General features: G+C 41.9%; 1 protein-coding gene across 2 annotated transcripts; it reads left to right on the plus strand.

Annotated features, from left to right (window-relative positions):
• The first annotated feature begins 10455 nt into the window (after positions 1-10455).
• Positions 10456-14757, plus strand: LOC131020374 (protein IMPAIRED IN BABA-INDUCED STERILITY 1-like). Of its 2 annotated transcripts, XM_057949142.1 has the most exons (10): positions 10458-10867; positions 10934-11389; positions 12019-12303; positions 12479-12796; positions 12893-13120; positions 13232-13329; positions 13414-13501; positions 13579-14109; positions 14208-14343; positions 14425-14757. In XM_057949142.1, exons 2-10 carry the CDS (start codon positions 11015-11017, stop codon positions 14442-14444), a joined length of 2079 nt encoding a protein of 692 aa, XP_057805125.1. In that variant the 5' UTR covers positions 10458-10867; positions 10934-11014; the 3' UTR covers positions 14445-14757. The 2 variants fall into 2 exon arrangements, with proteins under 2 accessions (XP_057805124.1, XP_057805125.1); XM_057949141.1 differs by having other exon boundaries at positions 10456-10867; positions 14208-14757.
• Positions 14758-21297: the final 6540 nt, after the last annotated feature.

Consider the following 21297-nt stretch of genomic DNA (forward strand, 5'->3'; position numbering starts at 1 on the left):
AATAATAACAACAACAACAACAACAACAACAACAACAACAAAGAGCATTCTGCAGCAAAGAGCCGTTGTCAATTTTTCAATTTTTTTTATTTAATAATATAGGCGTGTGCAATGCACGTGTCATTCAAAATCACGCATGAGCCAGACACGTCTTGCACCGCTCCTCGAGTCACCATCGTCTGTATTGGTTGGCTCATCGCCAAGGCCAACTTGAGCCAGACAATGAGTCGGATCGATGTTGATGCTCTTATATGCACAACAAAAGTTAATGTGATTCGCATATTATTTGAATTAGGTACTTATACTTTCATTTGAAGGATAAAAAAATATATTGATTTCAAACTCATCCAAAAATAAATTATAACTATATTGTTTAAATGTAATGTTTTAAATCAATATACATATATTTTTTGCACAAATGTTTATGTAGGATAGGACTGTTTACCGGATCAAATATTTGGATTCAAATCCATATATTTGAATTAAACTCATTATTTGTTATATAAATTTGTTTCATGCCCTAGGTTTCTTGTTAGATTTTTTTATTAGTGTTATTTAAACTGAATGAGTGAATATAAGTAAGCATTTTGTGTTGCACTTAAATATATCAATCCAATCGCACCTTTTTTGTTAGGCGAAAGAAGAGATTATATTATGATAAAAGCGAGACGAACAACGTCGAGAAGCTCGAGTAGGAAAACCTGATTTCCAAATCATTACATCAGAATACGATAAAGCAAAACAAGCAAGCTCATGTGTTGCTTTATTGGCGACACGCCTTGTGTAAAAAAAATCCAAAGCCACATGCTAGCGAGCGTGTTGAAACACCTTCCATAAATCATCGCACAGTGAATCCGAACCATGATGAGAATTCTGAAGAACATGAATAACAGGCATAGAATTCGTGTAAAGAGCAATCGGTTCGAAATCATTTTCCAAGCAAAATCCAATACTAACCATCATCGTGTGGAGTTCGTCCATAAGCACCGTCTCAGTATAACCGATGGCCTGCGAAACTGCGACTACGATATTCCTCATCGAATCGCGCACAATAAACCCAACTCCAATCTTTCGACCACCCTCTTCATAGGCAACATCCACATCTAAGCGCAGCACATCTAATCACACCTAAAATAACATTTTTCGTTATCTAAGTCACAATGAGCTCATTCAAAACCATAATGAGTAATTATTTCCACTTTAATATGTCTTTTGTAAAATCATAATATAAGATTGACTTATACTAATCCCTAAACTCTCTCTATCTCTCTCTCTTCCCTATCTAAAATCTTTCTCAAAACCTTGTGTTTCAAGTTTTCGACTCCTTATATTTTTTCATTATTATTTGGTAAATTGACAATTAAATTAAAAATCTCGTCACAATAGACTCAAACCTTAACTCTTTAAACATTAACAATTTTAAGTTAAGGCAACATGCCACCTCCTGCTCCTCAAATTGTTTAATGTTTGTATTATCTATTTAGATGCATGGACAAATCTATTAAGGGCCCGCATTAGGCTCTAGCTCAATGCAAGCTCAAAACTTTTTTATTATACACTTGTATTATACTATATATTAAGTCCAATTCAAAATTAATCAACCCTAAAATAATTAAAATATCAAAGAGTGTGCAATGCGAACGAAGAAATCAGATTGAATACTCCAATATTGTTCTTCTCCACTTTTCCTTACCAGCTCATTTGATCACCAATGATATACATCAACATCATCATCGATCAAAATATTTATTTTTAGTCAATCCTATTATTAAATTCTGAATCTGCCCTAATTATATGATACGAGTGAGGTACCAAAGGAGGTGCATGTTGAGGAGCCGAGGGCTAGTAGGGAGATTGAGCCCGTGGTGTTCGACACGAGAGAGACGGGCCGTGAGGAGGAGTTGGATGACGTGGGAAGTTCACGGCCTAAGAGGAGTCTTCGTGGGCCTAAGAAATATGAAGACTTTATTATTTATCGTTAATTGTTTTGTTATTTTTTTGATCGGGCCTAGCCCGATCTTTTCATTATCGAGTCGAGCCTATTCCAAGCTCCTTTTCGGGTTTTCTTGTTGGTTCTTTCCCGAATCGTAGGTCGAACCAAACCTAGGGTCCTTAGTATTTATAGATGATTAGCGTTGTATTATTCTTCACCTGGATTAATACAAACCCTAATTTATCTTTCTTGCGTGTTTTCTTTTCCCGACCATTCCCGGCGTGTACGACGAGTTCCATTCTCGCGTCCGTCTCTATCTTGATAGGCTCTAAACCTATCAACTGGTGCTTTCATCTATTGAACCATGTCGATTCCTTCTAGTTCTGGTGTCAATTCGGTGCCGGTTTCGTCAAAGTTGGAGGCATCGCAGCCTCCGTTGGGTGGTGGCTCCACCATCGTTCATTCGCCCTTATCTTCGGAGGCTGTTCTAGCGTTGTTTCGACGTTTGGAGACTCGCTTGGACGCTTGTGAGAGTCATATGGCATTGACGCAGCATAATCGTCGCCCGGATCCAGACCCGCCTTACGGGATGCCCCCGGCATGGAAGTCGGCAGGGTGGAGTCCGGGAGGGCCATCTTCTACAGCCGTTGAGGTGACGACGGCTCGTTCGACGTCGCTACCCGTAGCCTCCGTATTCCAGCCGCTGCCTTCATCATTGGCGAACCCGCCACCGTCGATTACGTTCGCATCGACGACGGTCCCTCCGTCATTCCCACCGGGGTGGGCTCAGTTTGGGTCCGTGCCGTCGTCTTCTACAACTTTGTATGGGGAGGGACAGCAGCATCACGTGGGGTTTTCTCCCTCACATGTAGGGTTTCCGCAAGGAGCAGGAAACCCAAATTTTCATGCACGGACAGCGTGGGACCCACCAGGGGCTGGGCCGCACCACGGTCAGCATGGGCTTCGTTCTAGTTTGCCCCAGTCCGTGCCCGATCCATCTCGCTTGCTCAAGCTGGACCCACCGACATTCGACGGGTCCGATGCCCACAGTTGGGTGACGAGGATTCAGTATTTCTTCGATCACATTATGCTATCGGAGGAGCATCGTTTGCACTACGTTGTCATGCTCTTTCTACCACCCGCTTCCGATTGGGTTTTTTCCTATAGAGCGAGTAATCCGGGAGCTTCTTGGGGCCAGTTTCTTGAGGACGTGCGACGCAGATTTGATCCCCATTATTTCACCAATTACATCGAGCTCATCGCGAAATTGTCGCAGACCGGGACTCTCGCGGAGTTCAATCAGGAGTTTGAGCGAATGCGGAATCAGATTACGGGAGTGCCGGAGTCGACGTTGCTTCCAATTTATTTGGGGGGATTACGGAGTTCGATTCGCAATCAGGTGCGCTTTCAGCACCCGTCTTCGGTAGCGGCAGCCATGGCGTTCGCAACCGAGTTTGACGCGGCCGTGGAGCGTTCGCCAGGCTTGGCTCGGCGCTCGTGGCCACCGAGGGAGTCGCGTCCGGCTGTTGCGCCCGTACCGGCCACTCCGGTAGCCGAGAGTCAGCAAGGGGGACAGTCCTCTTCTCGCCCTCGTGACTATTCAAAACTTCCGGTAGTCCGTTTGTCATCGGCGGAGAAGGCAGAGAAGACTCGCCTGGGGTTGTGTTGGTATTGCTCGGATAAGTGGGCGAGGGGCCATGTTTGCAAAGGGAAGTTCTTGGCTTACATGGGATCGGACGATGAGGATGACACTGAGGAGCCATCCTGCGACGCACCGGCCTCGACGGAGGTGGTATCGGCCGATCTATCTCACATATATCGCATGGATGGCCAATCGAGGGCCACATCGTTGGAGTTTCGTGGATTCTTGGGGGGCTCGGACGTGTTCATATTGGTGGATTCCGGTAGCACTCACAATTTTGTTCATCCGGATATTGTGGAAAAAGTTAAGTTACCTCTAACGTCGATTCGTCCTTTTCGTGTTTTTGTGGGCAATGGCCAATTTCTAACCTGTTCTTATATGTGTGCTAGCGCCGAGTTGCGTATTCAGGGCCATTCGTCGTTGTTAGATTTGTGTGTGTTGCCGGTGTATGGCCAGGAGGTGATTTTAGGGATGTCATGGCTACACTCCCTCCACCGTGTGACGAGTGATTACGATGCGGGTACGGTGGAATTTCAGAGCGGGGGCCGGCGAGTGTGTTTGAAGGTGACGCCACGGAAACCACGCCAAATTTCGGTGCATACACTTGCCACCATATTGTTGCATCCGGAGGATGTCAATTGTTATGAGCTAGTTCCAATTTCCGAGTCCACGCCCACATTGGATGAGGGGTTGAAATTGGCCGACTCTTTGCCAATCATCATCCGTGAGGTGCTTCTTCAGAATGAGGCCGTATTTGCGGTGCCAAAGGGTTTGCCCCCGTCCCGTGTTTTCGATCACAAGATACATCTTCTCCTGAACTCGAAGCCGGTTAATGTGAGGCCGTATAGATATCCCTATTTTCAGAAAAATGAGATTGAGCGTCAGGTTCGCGAGATGTTGGAGATGGGAATTATTCGGCGAAGCTGCAGCGCCTTCTCGTCTCCGGTCCTGTTGATTCGTAAGAAGGACGGTTCGTTTCGCTTCTGTATAGATTATCGGGCCCTCAATGCGGTCACCGTGGCGGATAATTTTCCCATCCCTACGACAGATGAGTTGTTTGATGAGTTAGGGGCCGCGCGGATTTTCACAAAGCTTGATTTGCGGTCGGGATATCACCAGATTCGGATGCATACCGACGATATTTATAAGACGGCTTTCCGCACTCACGACGGGCATTTCGAGTTCCTGGTAATGCCGTTCGGTCTCACGAACGCGCCATCCACCTTTCAGGCGGCCATGAACGAGATCTTCAGGCCGTTACTTCGCCATTTTGTCATCGTGTTCTTCGACGACATTTTAATCTATAGCCAGTCGGTGGAGGAACACGCGTCCCATCTTCAGGAAGTCTTCTCGATCTTGCTCGGCCATCACTTCTTCATTAAGCTATCCAAGTGTTCGTTTGCATGCACAACGGTGGATTACTTGGGGCACGTTATTTCGGGAGGACAGCTTAAGGCCGACGTCTCGAAGATAGAAGCCATGGTTGCTTGGCCAAGACCGACGTCCGTTAAACAACTTCGTGGGTTTCTAGGCTTGACGGGGTATTATCGCCGATTTGTGGCGGGCTATGCAATGCTAGCAGCCCCTCTCACCGACTTACTCAAGAGAGAGGCGTTCGAGTGGTCGGAGAAAGCGGAGGAGAGTTTCGAACGGCTGAAGCAAGCCATGACGACAGCCCCAATATTGCGTCTGCCCGACTTCAGTAAGACGTTTTATGTGGAAACTGATGCGTCGGATTTTGGAGTGGGCGCCGTTCTCCTTCAAGACGGACATCCCATAGCCTTCTTTAGCAAGAAACTCGGTCCTCGACGACGAATTTCGTCCACATATCACAAGGAACTCTATGCCATTGTCGAATCCGTGCAGAAATGGCGCCAGTATTTATTGGGTCGGGAATTCGTGATTCGTTCGGACCAGAAAAGCTTGAAGGAACTTTTGCAGCAGGTTATTCAGACCCCGGATCAGCAGTTGTACGTCCGTAAGCTCATGGGATATAAATTTCGTATAGAATACAAGACCGGGGCATTGAATCGGGTGGCGGACGCGTTGTCGCGTCGTGAAGGAGAACCGGCGGCCACGGAGGAAGCCTCGTTATTTGCAGCGGTTTCCCACCCCCTCCCTGATATCTTAGAGATAATCCGTGAGGAAGTCCGCACTAAGCCGGATTTGCAGCAGCTGGTGGCGCAAGTGGAGGATGGCACGGCTGCGCCCATGTGGTCGTTGAGGGATGGAGTTCTCTATAGGGGGCAGCAGATTATGGTGTCGGAAACCTCGGCAGCGAAGGGGGCGTTGCTCTATGAGCATCATTCAACACCCATGGCAGGCCATCCTGGCGTCGAGCGTACTCTTCGTCGCATTGCTTCGTTGTTTTATTGGGTAGGGTTACGTCGTGAGGTGAAGGAGTACGTCGCGGCTTGTTTGGAATGTCAGACAACGAAGTACTCGACGCAGAAACCTGCGGGCTTGCTCCAACCATTACCGATTCCAAGTCAAGTCTGGGAGCATGTAACGATGGACTTCATCACGGGACTTCCACAATCTCGTGGATTTACGGCTATTATGGTGGTGGTGGACCGTTTATCTAAGTACGCTCATTTCGCGCCACTTCCGACTAAGTTTGACGCGTGGAGGGTGGCGAATTTGTTTGTGGATACGGTGGTTAAACATCACGGTTTTCCAGCCTCTATAGTGTCCGATCGCGACTCGGTGTTTCTAAATGAGGTGTGGGAAAACTTGTTTAAATTGAGTGGGACGAAACTTCACTTCACCACGGCATATCATCCCCAATCCGATGGACAGACGGAGGTTCGCAATCGGGGATTGGAACAATATCTTCGTGCCTTTGTATCGGAGCGTCCATCGAAGTGGACGAATTTTTTACCGTGGGCGGAATTAGCTCTTAATTGTTTCTACCATGAAGGTCTCGGCACTTCGCCATTTCATGCCCTATATGGCCGCGAACCACCAGCTTTGGTGGCTGTTCCTCCGCGTGCTTCGTGCCCTTCGACGGTGGCGGATATTATTCGCAAGCGCGGAGAGTTGTTGGTGGAGCTTCGTCACAACCTTGAGCGCATGCAGCAGCGAATGCGGGATGTGGCTAATCGGCATCGCCGTCATGTGGAGTTTAAGGTCGGAGATCGTGTGCTGCTGAAATTGCAGCTTTACAGACAACACTCCGTTGCTCGGCCGTTGTCTCAGAAGTTGAGTCGTCGTTTTTACGGACCGTTCGAGGTTTTGGAGCGTGTGGGTCCCGTTGCGTACCGTTTGCAGTTGCCGGAGGGGAGCAGAATCCACAACGTCTTTCATGTGAGCTTGCTACGGCCTTTCGTGGATGGGGGTGTATCTTTGGCGTCGCCATTCCCTTCGTTCTTCGCGCGGGGCCGAGTGGTGTCGAAGCCTTTGAAGCTTGTTGATAGGCGTACAGTTTGGCGGCAGAACATGGCGGTTGAGGAGGGTCTCCTCCACTGGGAAGATGATGGTGGCAGCACTCCTACGTGGGAACCCATGGAGGTTATTAATCGTCGATTCCCGTCGCTCGTCCTTGAGGACAAGGACGCTTTCATCGAGGGGGGAGTTGATACGAGTGAGGTACCAAAGGAGGTGCATGTTGAGGAGCCGAGGGCTAGTAGGGAGATTGAGCCCGTGGTGTTCGACACGAGAGAGACGGGCCGTGAGGAGGAGTTGGATGACGTGGGAAGTTCACGGCCTAAGAGGAATCTTCGTGGGCCTAAGAAATATGAAGACTTTATTATTTATCGTTAATTGTTTTGTTATTTTTTTGATCGGGCCTAGCCCGATCTTTTCATTATCGAGTCGAGCCTATTCCAAGCTCCTTTTCGGGTTTTCTTGTTGGTTCTTTCCCGAATCGTAGGTCGAACCAAACCTAGGGTCCTTAGTATTTATAGATGATTAGCGTTGTATTATTCTTCACCTGGATTAATACAAACCCTAATTTATCTTTCTTGCGTGTTTTCTTTTCCCGACCATTCCCGGCGTGTACGACGAGTTCCATTCTCGCGTCCGTCTCTATCTTGATAGGCTCTAAACCTATCATTATATGAATAATATAAACTAAAAACACTTAAACACAAAACCTTATTTCCATGTATACAAAAGAAACGCGCACAAAACATTATTTTTTTTAGAATCACACAAAAACATTTTTTTTGAAACGCACACTAACATTATTTTTAACAGCGTGCATGTGCAATGCTTTGAATTGTGGGTTATAGTAGCAACTAGCAAGCAATAAAAATTAATGCATTTAATATTGCCTTAAAAGTGGTAGCACAAATGCAGAATGCAATATGGTAAATAAAAAATGACATTTTTGGTTGAACGACTTTTAAAAAAGGGGGAAAATTGGAGAATGGAAAAGGTTTGAGATTGGATGGGGAAGTCTACTCTACACTAGGCTACCATGCACCCCTTATTAATCATTTGCTTCCACTTTGTTTTTTGTTTCCTGTTCTTTTTCTTCTTTTTGTTGGGGGTGAAATTTCGTCACTTTTGCTTTTTTTATTAAATTTACTTTTTTATAATGTGTATATTGTCATTATCGAGTAATTCCTTTTTCTCTCTTTTTCTTTTCTTCCTTTGTTCCCATTCTTATCAAAGACTCGAGTCTTTTATTAACTAAAAGGAATTGTATTCATTAAGTTATTTTGTATTCAAATCGAATGATTTTAAGAGCTTGCGGTTCATCGCTCGGCTCGTGCCTGCCTTAGCGATGAATCGACCGATGCAGACGATGTCGACTTGAAGCGCGATGCGATGACACATGAGTTTTATTTATTGACGATTATTTATGACGGGTACAATGCACGCACCTATTTTACTAAAAAAAATGAAAATTTGCCAATGATTCTTTGATGTGCAAAACGATAAATTGTTGTTTTTTTATATTATTTATATAATTCATTATTTCCTACATCACTTCATCTCAATTTCTTAATTCCTCTCAAATTCTTTCTTAATTCAATTTTTTTTCATAGATACGTCGAGGAATGAAATTGTAGCAAATCGAAATACATACATTATAAAGGGTCACTGAAATTGTCTCATGAAGAGAGCGCAAGATGTGTGATTTTCATTGTTTAAATTTATGTAATTGCTTTATTTAAATTAAATCAAAATTAAAAAAAAAAATCAAAACTAATTCATATGAGTCAGCATGATGAGTCAAACTAATACAATAGTTGACTTATAAATGGGCTCAAAACATGAATGAGCTAGCTATAGGCTCAACCAAAATTAATGTCTAAGGCTAAAGGTCTTAGGTTCGAGTCCCCTGTGATTAGGGATGTCAATCGGGCCGCCCACTCGATTTCGGGTCAACCCATTCGGTTTCAGGTTATTTTCGATTCGGACTAGTCGGTTTTTTTATTTTTCGGGCTAAAATTTTTCGACCCTAACCCTAACCCACTCGGTTTCGGGCTAGCCCATTCGGGCCGGCAAGTTTACGATTTTTTTATATGTTTAATTTTTTTTATAGATTATCATATTCTTGTAATAAAAATATATCGTGTTGTTAAATCAAGATATTTAGCCTTGTTTTAGATACAAAGTTTACATAAATCTAACTTTAACTTCATTTTCTCATAAAAATTGTACTACATGGATTTAACATAAATGACTATCTTTCTTTAACTTGTATATCATATATGTTTGTTATTAACTGTTAGAAAAAATCAAAATATATTCTACAAGCATCAATATGTTATTATCGAATTAAAAAGTAAATTATTAAAGTTTAAAAATTAATTATTAAAAAAGTGTTCGGTTAATCGGGCCAACTCACTCGATTTTCGGGCCAATCCTATCAGGCTCGGGCTATTTTCGGTTCGGGCCATTCGGGCTAAAAATTTTCAGTCGTAATCCTCATTTTTTATCAATCTATTCGGGTTGATCCGTCGGTTTTGGACTTTTTTGACATCTCTGCCTGTGATACGACCTTTAAATTTCTTTATTTAATACTGTAACTTATAAAAAAAATGCTCTAAGGTAAGAATTTGAAAGTTATGACACGATTTCTACTATTTAGTTTGGATGAGTTCATATCATAAAAAATTAATTACATATAAATAATTTTGAGTGTTTTAGATTAAGTAACTTTATTAGGATAACAAAATTTAATATCACTATTCATTTGAAAGTTCACTTCTCGTTTTTTTAGGATAAGTTCCTACTGAACGTTCAATTTAACCATCAATTGATCAAATTCATACCACAGAGAACCAAATTTACATACTACTTTCTTTCTGTTTTTTTTTTTTTGCATAATTTTGTTTTCCATACATCTCTTTTTTCATGTATAATCAAATCAAATTATTTGCAATCATATTATGCTACATGATGCGAGAATTCATCTACATCAAAATACAAGAATGAGATAGTAAATATAATATCACAACTTTTGATAGTGGAATTTGACTGTTCACTCTTTTTTATTTGTAATATCTCAATACACAGCAATCAATATATTTATGGGAACACATTAGTCGTTCGTCAACACCAACCCAACCAATATGTTTCCTTCTCTCTCCACAACCACGCGCTCCATTATTGCCCCACCCCACCAAAAAAAAAAAAAAATGTAAAAAAGTAAAAAATAAAATAAATTGTCAACAAAAAATTATCTTCATTTTCGTATATCATATGAAATATGCAATCTCAAAAAAGTTTTATTTTTAGAAAAAAAAAATAATCATTGAAAATGATAGTTTCGAACAGGATATGAGGCAGACTGCAAAAATAATGAGCAAATAATTAAAAAATTACGGGATAAAATAGAAAAAAAGCATATGTTTATAATTTAGGCCTTAAAATAAATAAAATAAGTGTGCCCAAACCACCCCCACCACCTCTATATTCTCATTCTCTGTCACTATTATGTATGCTGCAACCAATCCCCCACCAAAATGGGCGTCTAGTTTTGAAGTTTGAACGCTTTTGAAGGCAACTAAAATCATAAACCAAAATAAAATAGTAGAAAAATGGTGCAGAAATTGAGCCCCAATCCCATTACCAAACCCAAATCAACGTAAAAGTCAAATACATACCCAGAGTTCATTTGGTATAATTCTGCCAACTTTTCTTGGTTTTACACTGTGCAGATTCTCGCTCTTCTTTTAGAGAAGCAAAATAGTGGAGTATATTATACAGCATCCATGATAGTGAGGGAGGGGGCAAAAGAGGCGACTGCTTTCCTCACTCCGTTGATTCCGCTTTAGTTCTTGCGAGCCCCATTAAGAGGGAAGCTATCCCGCAATTGCCGCACATAAAAGAGAGAGGTGAAAAATATCTTCTTTTTCTTGAGTGCCATATAAAAACGGAAGGTTGAATTTTCGATCATCTAGGAGACCGGCATTGAGCTCCACCCGCCTCAAGATTTGGTGCATTCTGATGGGTTGGTGAGGCGACCGGGTGGCGCGGCCGCTATGGGTTGCGTGTCGTCGAAGCAAACGGTGTCCGTCACGCCGGCCGCGCTGGACCACTCCGGGGCGTTCAATGGTCGGAGCAGGGTGGGGAGCATCGGCGGCGGCGGTTTGGCGGCGGAGCTGGATGCGAACTTGAAGAAGGTGAAGAAGAGGGGTGGTTCGACTGAGTCCGGGAGCGAGGTGGGCGAGTCGGGGCGGACGAGTTCGAATGAGTGTGGAAGTGGGTCGGTGAGTTTTAGGCTGGGAAACCTCCACAAGTTTGTGGAGGGGGAGCAGGTCGCCGCGGGCTGGCCGGCCTGGCTCAGCGCCGTCGCCGGTGAAGCCATCCAGGGATGGGTGCCGCTTAGAGCTGACTCCTTCGAGAAACTTGAAAAGGTTTCAAATTTACAATCTTTCAATTATGATTACATCTGTCGTTATCATACTTGTTTTTAGTAATTTAATTTCTAATACTAATTCTGGGTTCTCTATTTTCTGCATATCAAGATCAATACAACGAGTTTCTTGAATTTCACTTAACTATGGGTAGATAGTTTGCGAGGAGTTGATGATGAGTGCGTATTGGTGTAGCGTTGCTGCAATTATTGAATCATTTAAGCTGGAGTCTTCATTGTATAGCTGTGCAGTTGTGTTTTTATGCCTAACCTGCTGAAACGGTCCCTAGATAGCTAATGTATTGAATTGTAGTGAACAGAAAAGGACTGCTTTGTTTCTATTTTCAATACTAGTAAGTAATTTCAGCTAAAATATTTACCTTTAACTTCTTCTTACAAATCATTTGTTTGTTTGTTTTTTTGTTTTTAATCTGACTCTGGAACTCCAATTGAACGTGAGAAGCTGCATTATTTGTGTCGATTTTGATCTGAAACGCGATGAGACCCCCCTAATATATATGTTGATAATAGGGTGAAGTATATTGTTAGCATATAAGAAGTAGTTTTCAAGTTTTCATGTTATGGTGATTTTTGGTGATAAGATGTGAAGTTGGAAATATATGTTAACAGATTGGTCAGGGTACATACAGCACTGTATTCAGAGCACGAGACTTGGAAACTGGGAAGATAGTTGCTTTGAAGAAGGTCCGATTTGACAATTTCGAGCCAGAAAGTGTTCGTTTCATGGCTCGGGAGATTACAATTCTTCGTAGACTTGACCATCCAAATATTATTAAGTTGGAAGGGCTGATTACATCCCGATCCTCATGCAACATTTATCTTGTGTTCGAGTATATGGAGCATGATATCTCTGGCCTACTATCTTCCCCAGAGATTACTTTCACTGAAGCACAGGTTTGGATTATTCTTCCTAACCATTTGTGCATCATAATTACATTCATTGGTGGTGTTATAGGTATTAAGCCAGAAACATGAGAAAAACTCAGTCACTCTATTGCAAGATGGCTAATTTCTATAGATTATCACTCTCTTTGAGCAAAGTAATTGATTCTTTTCTCACTACTCTTAGGTCAAATGTTACATGAAGCAACTGTTATCTGGCCTCGAGCATTGCCATGCTCGAGGAGTAATGCATCGGGATATTAAAGGTGCCAATCTTTTAGTAGATGATGGAGGAGTCCTTAAGGTTGCTGATTTCGGATTAGCAAACTTCAATTCTTATGGGCAGAGACAACCTCTAACTAGTCGAGTTGTGACTTTGTGGTATCGCCCTCCGGAACTCTTGCTAGGCTCCACAGATTACGGGGCATCAGTGGATCTATGGAGCGTAGGTTGCTTACTTGCTGAGCTTCTGATTGGTAAACCCATCCTTCAAGGGAGAACTGAGGTTAACACCCTTTCTAACCCTGTTATTGTGCTTTTTTTGGCTCATGACTTGTGAAGCATGCCTAATTTGAAGCATCACTTAATTCTATGACCATAGGTTGAACAGCTGCACAAAATATTCAAACTCTGTGGATCCCCACCAGACGATTACTGGAAGAAGTCGAAGCTTCCTCACGCGACTTTGTTTAAACCGCAGCATCCTTATAAGAGCTCTCTGTGGCAAACCTTCAAGGATCTACCCGAATCCGCTGTCTCACTCATAGAAACTCTTCTATCCGTGGAACCGCATAAGAGGGGTACGGCTACCTCAGCCCTGGCTTCAGAGGTATTCTTTTTATGATCAATGGCCGCTTACATTTGCAAGTTATCTGGTGCAAATGGTTTCATATCAAGTAGGATCCTTCTAATCACTTGATTCTTTATATATGATCTTTAGTACTTCAAGACGAAGCCGTATGCTTGTGACCCGTCGAGCGTGCCAAAGTACCCTCCTAGTAAGGAGATAGATATTAAACATCATGAGGAGGCTAGCAGGTATTGCTTATCATACCTTAGATGGAGTCTTGAACTCTATGTGCTGCTTCTTCCCAATCCAAACTTTAACAGTATATATTTCAGGAAAAGGCCCGCTGGCAGATCACGAGGGCCCGAATCGAGGAAACCCACTAGGAAGCAAAACGGAATGAATAAACTAGCCCCAGAAGAGGTCCTCTCTCCCTCTCTCTATCTCTCGTGTATGTGAATCTATGTGTAGTTCTTGGATCTGATTTCTATATTTTACAGAACTTGCCTCCTCAAAAGCAAGGTGAAAAGAAAGTGAATGGAATTGGTGTCAGCAATCGCAAAGCAGAGAATGTATTGGATCACGAGGCACCTAAGCAGCCAATGGGTGTGACCAAAGAGGCGTGCCACGTGAAGAATGCATCTCAAGGTGACGATGTATATCCAGGCCCTCTACAAGTTTCAGGGTCGAGTGGTTTTGCCTGGGCGAAGAAGAGGATGATGGATTCATCCTTGAGATCGCGGAGTAGGTCCAGTTCGAGGAGTCTAATACTTGAATCTTCTGGTGCTGTGCATCTGAGGAATAATTTGGATTCAGCTGGGGAGGAGAATTGTGAAGATGTGAAAGAGGGGCAGTTGGGCAACATGAAAGGCCACGACTCCTACGAAACGTTCAAACGATCCATGCTGAAGAAATGGAGCCAATTGGAGCGTCCAGACTCTTTTGATGCTTCGGAAGGATACCATTCTCAAGAACTCTCGATGGCGCTCTACCATAAAGAGGAAGCTTCGGCTACTAAGAGAAGAAACTCGGTTAGTTTGCATTATAGAGCTTCTCCTTTCCTGGATACTATATCTCTTTCAGTTGTAGCCTTGTTTGGTAATTTGCAGTGGGATTTGATCTGATACAGGTTTATCATGATGATCAAGGGGAGAAGGTTGAATTTTCAGGACCCTTGCTGTCTCAATCGAAGAAAATCGATCAACTCTTGGAGAAACACGAGCGGTGTATTCGCCAGGCAGTTCGAAGATCATGGTTCCAGAGAGGTAAAGTACAAATTTGTTCAACAATACTGCAATTTGTAGAATGGTAGTTAATACTAATATGATATTCTTATATATATGCAGTAAAAAGAAATGGGAAGTAAGTGAAGCATTTAGAGAAGTGGAAGGGGGATTTTGGTCTGTGAGGATCATCAAGATTTGGTTGGTCTTGTTTTTTGAGAACACCAAGTAAGGTGGATCCTTCCTCTTTCAGCATGCTTCTTCTTCACCATAATCTGTCTGTTACCATTCTTTCTTTCTTTTTTTCCTCAACCACTAATGTACAGCAAGTTTCCAGAAATAGAATAGTTAGTTATTCAAATATTCCATCTTACACAAAATAACATTTACTTGCTAGGTTTTTGCTTAATGTCCATCGGCCACAGAATTCGGATTTTTTAAGGTCCGATTTGGTTATCTTTATCTATTTACAGTTTAAAAATAATTAGGTGGCATGTCCAAAATCCGAAAGAATCTAATGTAGATTATTGGGATTCAGAGAATAACATCTTAAGAGATGATAATGAAGTTGAAACGATATACGATTAATTGTGGTTGGCAAGAAAATGAAAGACTTGGACGTGTTTCCCTGAGAAAAGTGTCATCTTGTTTCTTTAATCAAAATTCAATTTGGCCATTATTTTATGTTGGTGTAGCCGTGTAGACGTGTAGTGGTTCAACTATGATTTTTTTTTTTTTTTGAGGGATTGAACTATGATATCACGACCATTTAAATTGGTAATTTCTAATGGTAAAATTACACGATCTAACTATTTCTCTTTACTCTTTAAATATTGTATTAAAATTGATACCGACTCAAATACCATATTTATAAATATAATAAAAGAATTATTTTTAATTGTATATATTTGAGTTGAATATTGAAAAAATAAAAAAATAAAGAAGAATTCACAATAATAAAAATTTGGTATTATAAAAAGACAAAAAAATAAAAAGAAAAACATTGAAAATAGATTTATTTTTTTTTTAAAAAAAGATGAGAGAGGAGAGATTTTTTTTTTAATTTTAAATCTTTAAATAAATACTTTAAATCAAAATAATATACATTTGAATGCATCAGTATATATACGTGTATCAAAGATTTTCAATAATTCCCTTAAAAAAAGATTTTCAATAATTTTGTTTTTAAGGGGAAAATCAATAGTTTTAATTGCTATAAGATTTAGCACATATATTAATTATTGATTAATCTTATTTGTTATAATATATATTCCTTCAAATAAAGTAATTATTCTTTTAATTTATTAAAATACAATTTTATTAACGAACCAAAAAAAAACCCTTGAAAGCACAAAACGCAAACTAAGGGCCGAATCTTGTTATATAAAGTAATTTTTCTTTTAAATAACTAATGAATATTTAGATTTAAATAAATAGTTGGGAATTTCACTAATTCAAATAAAATTGAATGCTTGTCAATAGATGATTCAAGCTGCTTCTTCTTCCTTTCCGAGTGATTCAAGCTTGAGAGTTGAGGCTAATGATACTTAACTTAATTCAACTCGATTAAATACTGTTTAATTTTATTATAAATATTGAATACTTCTATTTTTAACTAGCTCATTAATATTTACATAACCTGATTTGTGAATCCTATCTTTTTTCAGTCAAAACAATATTAGTTAGTTTGAAACAATTTAACTGATCAATGCATTCATATGTAACTAAAGACCACAATTTGAGTGAGTGTGACCAAGAAAATCTTAAATTTGAGTCACCACAGTACTCCATTCGTCCCACGAATATTGACACGTATTCTTTTTTGGGCCGTTCCACGAATTTTAAGGTAATAATTAGTCCAAAAATAGGGATCTTAATTATATTCTCTCTCCTATTTTATCACTTTATTACATTATCTCTTCAATTTTATCACTTTTATACTTTATTACCTACACGTTAATGGTAGTTTGCATAGCAAACTAGCAATTTTTTCGTGTTTGATAAGTAAAATACAGAAAAGTGGAGGCCCGAACTTAAGGGAGGGCCCGAGCCTAAAACACTGTTAAGGGAAATGGGTGAGGAGGTCACCCCCGGTTAGTGTTGCTGGAGTGGTAAGTTTATTTTCTTTCTCAAAATTGCCCTCAATTAATCTCTTTCTAACCTCGTTTCTTCTTCTTCTTCTTTTCTCTGCACTCATGCTGAAAATATTCACATACGAATTCATCTCTACCGCCGTTGCCTAAGACCGACGAAGCAGCGCGAGCTGTCGGCTTTGCTCTGCCTTAGCCCGGTGCCCCTTCATCTTCTATCTCCCTTTCCCTCTCTGTCTCGCTAACAACACTCACACACTCACGCACAGCGCTGCTTCTCTCGAGCTCGGCGGAAATCGGCTGTCAAGAACGCCGACGTCGCCTAAAGCCGAGAGTTGTCGTCTCGCTTTTCCCTTCCCCCAACTCCTCTCTCTGCCGCTGACAGCACACACACGACACACTCACGCACCAAATCTGCCTTCATCTCTCTAATAACAGCTCTCGTCGATTGTTGAAAGAGAGAGTATAAAATCAGCAATTGCTGTACAAAATCTACGCACAATTTGGCTATGATAGTTTGAACTTTGAAGCTTCTAATTCCACTCTCTCCAATAATTAATTCATGGGCAGTGATGGCGGTGGGTAGGCGGTGAAAGGGAGACAAGCTTTTTTTTTTTTTTTTCTTTTTCTTTTTTGATTTATGGAGTAGTATAGAAGGTTATTTTAGGCTTTTTGTTCTTTTCTCATGAACACAGCATCTGTTATCAAACATCCAAAGTTTACTTTTTGCACTTTATAACATGACTCTACTAAACTCTGATCCCATATTGCTATGCCGCCCAAACCCAGCAACCTTGGGTTTGGAAAAATATCGTTAACCCAACTATGTTTTCAAACAAGTTTTTAAAACACTAATCTACAATTTTTTAATTCTCGTGTCAAACTAAACATGTCAAGATTCGTGGGAAACATGGAGTAGATTCTTCTAAAATATTTGTTTCTCTCTCGAAGAAAAATAAAATATCACAAATATTGTAAATTAAACCCATCACATGCAATTTATGAAATGCGATGGTTCTCTCTCTCTCTCTTTTGGAGGGGATCAAATGCGATGGTTACATATTTCTTTCACGTAACTGTTTTGCAATTTATTAATTCCCGTTAGATATGTTACAACCAACAAAATTACAATACAATTATTGTTAATTAAAGCTATTGATATGCAACATAATAGTGATGATAAATTGGAGGAATCACTGTACCCGTATGTTCAGACCCGCAAAGATATTTCTACTACCAAGTATATTTATTTATTATTGAAAAAAAATTATAAATACAATACTTTTACTCCGATTATTATTGATCAGCTAAGACTTTCTCTCCCAAACATTTATGATCCCCTTCTTGGTACGTACTTCAATTGATCATCTAGTTTATGGAGTGAGGGAATTGCAATCGAAGTGTCATGCTTTCAAACAATAAATATGGATGCATATTTTTTTATTCTTTAAAAAAAATTATCAATAATAGTCTCTATTTTTCCTGACGAGGACTAGATGCGGATATTTTTATCAATTCTCATTTTATATTTTTTTGGGGGAAGCTATCAATACAAGATTTTTTTGGAGTACATATTTTTGCACTATGCTGTCTTCTGAAAGATGTACACGTGTTGAGAATTATTGTCTTAATCCCAAGTAACAATTACATATTTTTGAACAGGTGGTCAACTCGATTGAAGAGCGCATCTCGCCTGAGGATGCGTCGGACCTGGACCGAACCTTCACAGCTGAGGAGGTGAAACGGGCCCTGTTTGAATTGCACCCCTCCAAAGCACCAGGACCGGACGACTTCAATGCGAGGTTCTTTCAAAGATTCTGGCCTGCCATGGGAGACTTCATTACCTCACAGGTCCTTAGTGCTCTCAACAAAGACATGGACATCGAAGATTGGAACCAGACCTTGATTGGCTTAATCCCGAAAAAGGACAAACCTGAAGCGGTGGCGGACTTCCGGCCTATTAGCATGTGCAATACAATCTACAAGCTGATTTCCAAAGTCATTGTCAACAGACTGAGAGGGGTTCTTGGCAGGATCGTGGACCAGAATCAAAGTGCCTTCATCAAAGGAAGGCACATCACGGATAACATCTTGATTAGCTTCGAATGCCAACACATGATTCGGAGCCGGAAGAAAGGGAAAGAAGGAATGGTGGCCCTGAAACTGGATATGAACAAAGCTTATGATCGAGTGGAGTGGGATTTCTTGGAAGCCGTTTTACGCCGTCTTGGCTTCCCGGATCGAATTTGGAGGCTTATTATGAGGTGTGTGCGATCTGTGACTTTCAGCTTTCTCCTTAACCGCGGAGTTTATGGTGAGCTCAAGCCGACTAGGGGTTTGAGACAAGGGGACCCGCTGTCACCCTTCCTCTTCGTCTTGTGCGCGCAAGGCCTGTCATCACTCTTCCATCAAGCGGCTAGGGCACATTCCATTCAAGGGGTCCCAATCATTCCTGGTGTCTTGAGTATTACACATCTCTTCTTCGCCGACGACAGCCTGATCTTCTTTAGGGGCCGGGCAGCGGAGGCGAGAGCAATCAAGGAAATTTTGCAACTCTATGAAGATGCATCTGGACAGCGGATTAGTTTCGATAAGTCGTCCGCTTCTTTCAGCCCCAACACGAGACCAGAGGCGATTAAGGAGGTGCTTCAAGTGCTTAATGTTCGAGAGGGGGAGGGAATCCAAAAATACTTGGGATTACCGGCTTTCTCACTTCGGCAGAAAAGGTTGCAGTTTGGATATATCACGGAAAAGGTGCAAAAGAAACTCTCTTGCTGGAATCATCGCGAGTTCTCGGGTGGCGGGAAGGAGGTGTTGCTCAAGACAGTGATCCAGGCGATCCCAACCTACGCCATGCAGTGCTTTCGACTGCCGGAATCCATTTGTGAGGATATCAATCGCCTGAGTGCAGGGTTTTGGTGGGGCGATAAGGAGGATCGGAGACATTTGCATTGGCGCAAGTGGGAAGACATGTGCAAACCAAAAGATTGGGGAGGAATGGGGTTTCGTAACCTCAACTGTTTTAATAAGGCGCTCCTTGCGAAGCAGGTTTGGAAAATTTTGAAGAGGCCGGATTCATTGGTGGCAAGAGTCTTCAAGGCGCGCTACTTCCGCTCTGGTGACATTCTGAGTGCAATGGTCAAGCCGGGGGCATCCTATATCTGGAGATCTCTGGCATGGAGTCGGGATATTATTGACAAGGGACGCCTTTGGAAAGTGGGCAATGGCAGAAACATCAAGGTTTTTGAGGATGTCTGGGTTAAAAAGGCTCATGGGTGTAAACTGACCTGTCGAGATTTGACGACACTGGAGCCGGTGTGGGTGGCTGACCTGATTGATAAGGAAGGAAAGTGGAACACCACAAAACTGAACCAGCTGTTTTGGCCACCGGACGTGGCTTTGATCCGCAACACCCCGATTGCGGAGCATGGGCAGAGAGACGAGTTGTCATGGCAATTTGATCAAAAAGGGGAGTTTACTGTCAAGTCGGCTTATTTGCTGGCGATTGGCTACTTCGATCAGCACCCCAATAGCAGCGGCCGTGAGACGAAATGGTGGAGCCGAATGGTGTGGAACTTGTCTATTCCACCCAAGGCAAAGGTTTTCTGGTGGAGAGCGCTTTGGAATCTAATCCCTACTGAGGTTAACTTACGAGAACACCATGTGCCGATGGAGGGAGTGTGCACGAACTGTCACTGCAATGGGATACTACTGCTCACAGCTTACTGTTCTGCTCTTCTATCAGGAAAACATGGCAGAATTCACGGTTCTGGGCAACCTTGTGCAAGGCGCAATATTTGGAGCTGGAGGGGGCTGCAAAGGCGATCTTTGATGATTTCCAAAAGGATGAGTTTGAGATTTGGGTTATTATGGTGTGGCAGGTGTGGGTGGCGAAGTGCAGGGCGAAGCATGAGGCAAAGGGGGAGGGTCGGTTGGTTACCGAGAATGATTGCGTGGCACTGTGGGACGCTTTTCAGAATGCAAAACCGACGTTTGCTGTTAACACAATGATGGGCATGCAGCTGGGTGAGAAGGCATGGATTCGGCCAAAGAGAGGCACATTCAGGGTTGACGTCGACGCTCTTTATGATGAAGCGGCCTCCGCCTTCAGGGTCGGGGTCATAGTGCGCGATCATGAAGGCAGGATCCACGCTGCCATGACCAAGAAAACCCAGCCAACATCCAACCCCATGGTGGCAGAGGTCATGGCTGTGATTCACGGTATCATCCTTTGTTTTGAGAAATACTTGACCCCCTTTTGTATCTTCACCGACTCGATGCTTGCGGCACGGATCATGGCTGGGCCGGAGGATGATCGGGCATTCCTCCCTCAGGATCTTCAAGACATACTCACGGTAGCAAGAGATAAGTGGCTGTTGGGGGTCTCCCACATGTATCGCACGGCTAATCTTGCCGCGCATCGACTAGCGCAGGCTGCGCGTGATGTTGTTGGTTGTTTGGTTTGGACAAGTGATTACCCTCCTTGGCTGGAGGATATTGTACGTTCCGACGTTGAGTAATTAAATTACTTGTCTTTCACCTCAAAAAAAAAACAATTACATATTTTTGTCTAAAAGAAGAAATATAAAAGGACTGGACGGTTTTTAGTCTGATTGATAAAGTAAGAAATAAATATTTTGCTAAAATGAGTTAATTTTCAAATGAATTAGGTCATGTTTGGTTAGTTTTGAAGGGATTCTCTTACTTTCCCCGAAATAAGAATACCTCCTTTTTACTCAATTTATTGAAACAAGTCATCATTCCCCTTTAATAAAACGGAATAAACAATAATATGAATTTCGTATTTTGTCATATATCTACTTCACAATTTAAAAAAAGTCAACATATAGAATTAAAATTAATAATCAATAAAAAATATACATAACACATCCGGTGAATTTCATAG

The sequence above is a fragment of the Salvia miltiorrhiza genome, chromosome 4, assembly GCF_028751815.1.
Source record: "Salvia miltiorrhiza cultivar Shanhuang (shh) chromosome 4, IMPLAD_Smil_shh, whole genome shotgun sequence".
Lineage (NCBI taxonomy): Eukaryota > Viridiplantae > Streptophyta > Magnoliopsida > Lamiales > Lamiaceae > Salvia > Salvia miltiorrhiza.

Excerpts from the sequence above, each read along its gene's own strand:
- LOC131020374 (XM_057949141.1), top strand. The coding sequence starts at position 11,015 with ATGGGTTGCGTGTCGTCGAAGCAAACGGTGTCCGTCACGCCGGCCGCG. Across the intron at positions 11,390-12,018 it reads CCTTCGAGAAACTTGAAAAG|ATTGGTCAGGGTACATACAG; the intron begins GTTTCAAATTTA and ends ATATGTTAACAG. Across the intron at positions 14,110-14,207 it reads CTACTAAGAGAAGAAACTCG|GTTTATCATGATGATCAAGG; the intron begins GTTAGTTTGCAT and ends GATCTGATACAG.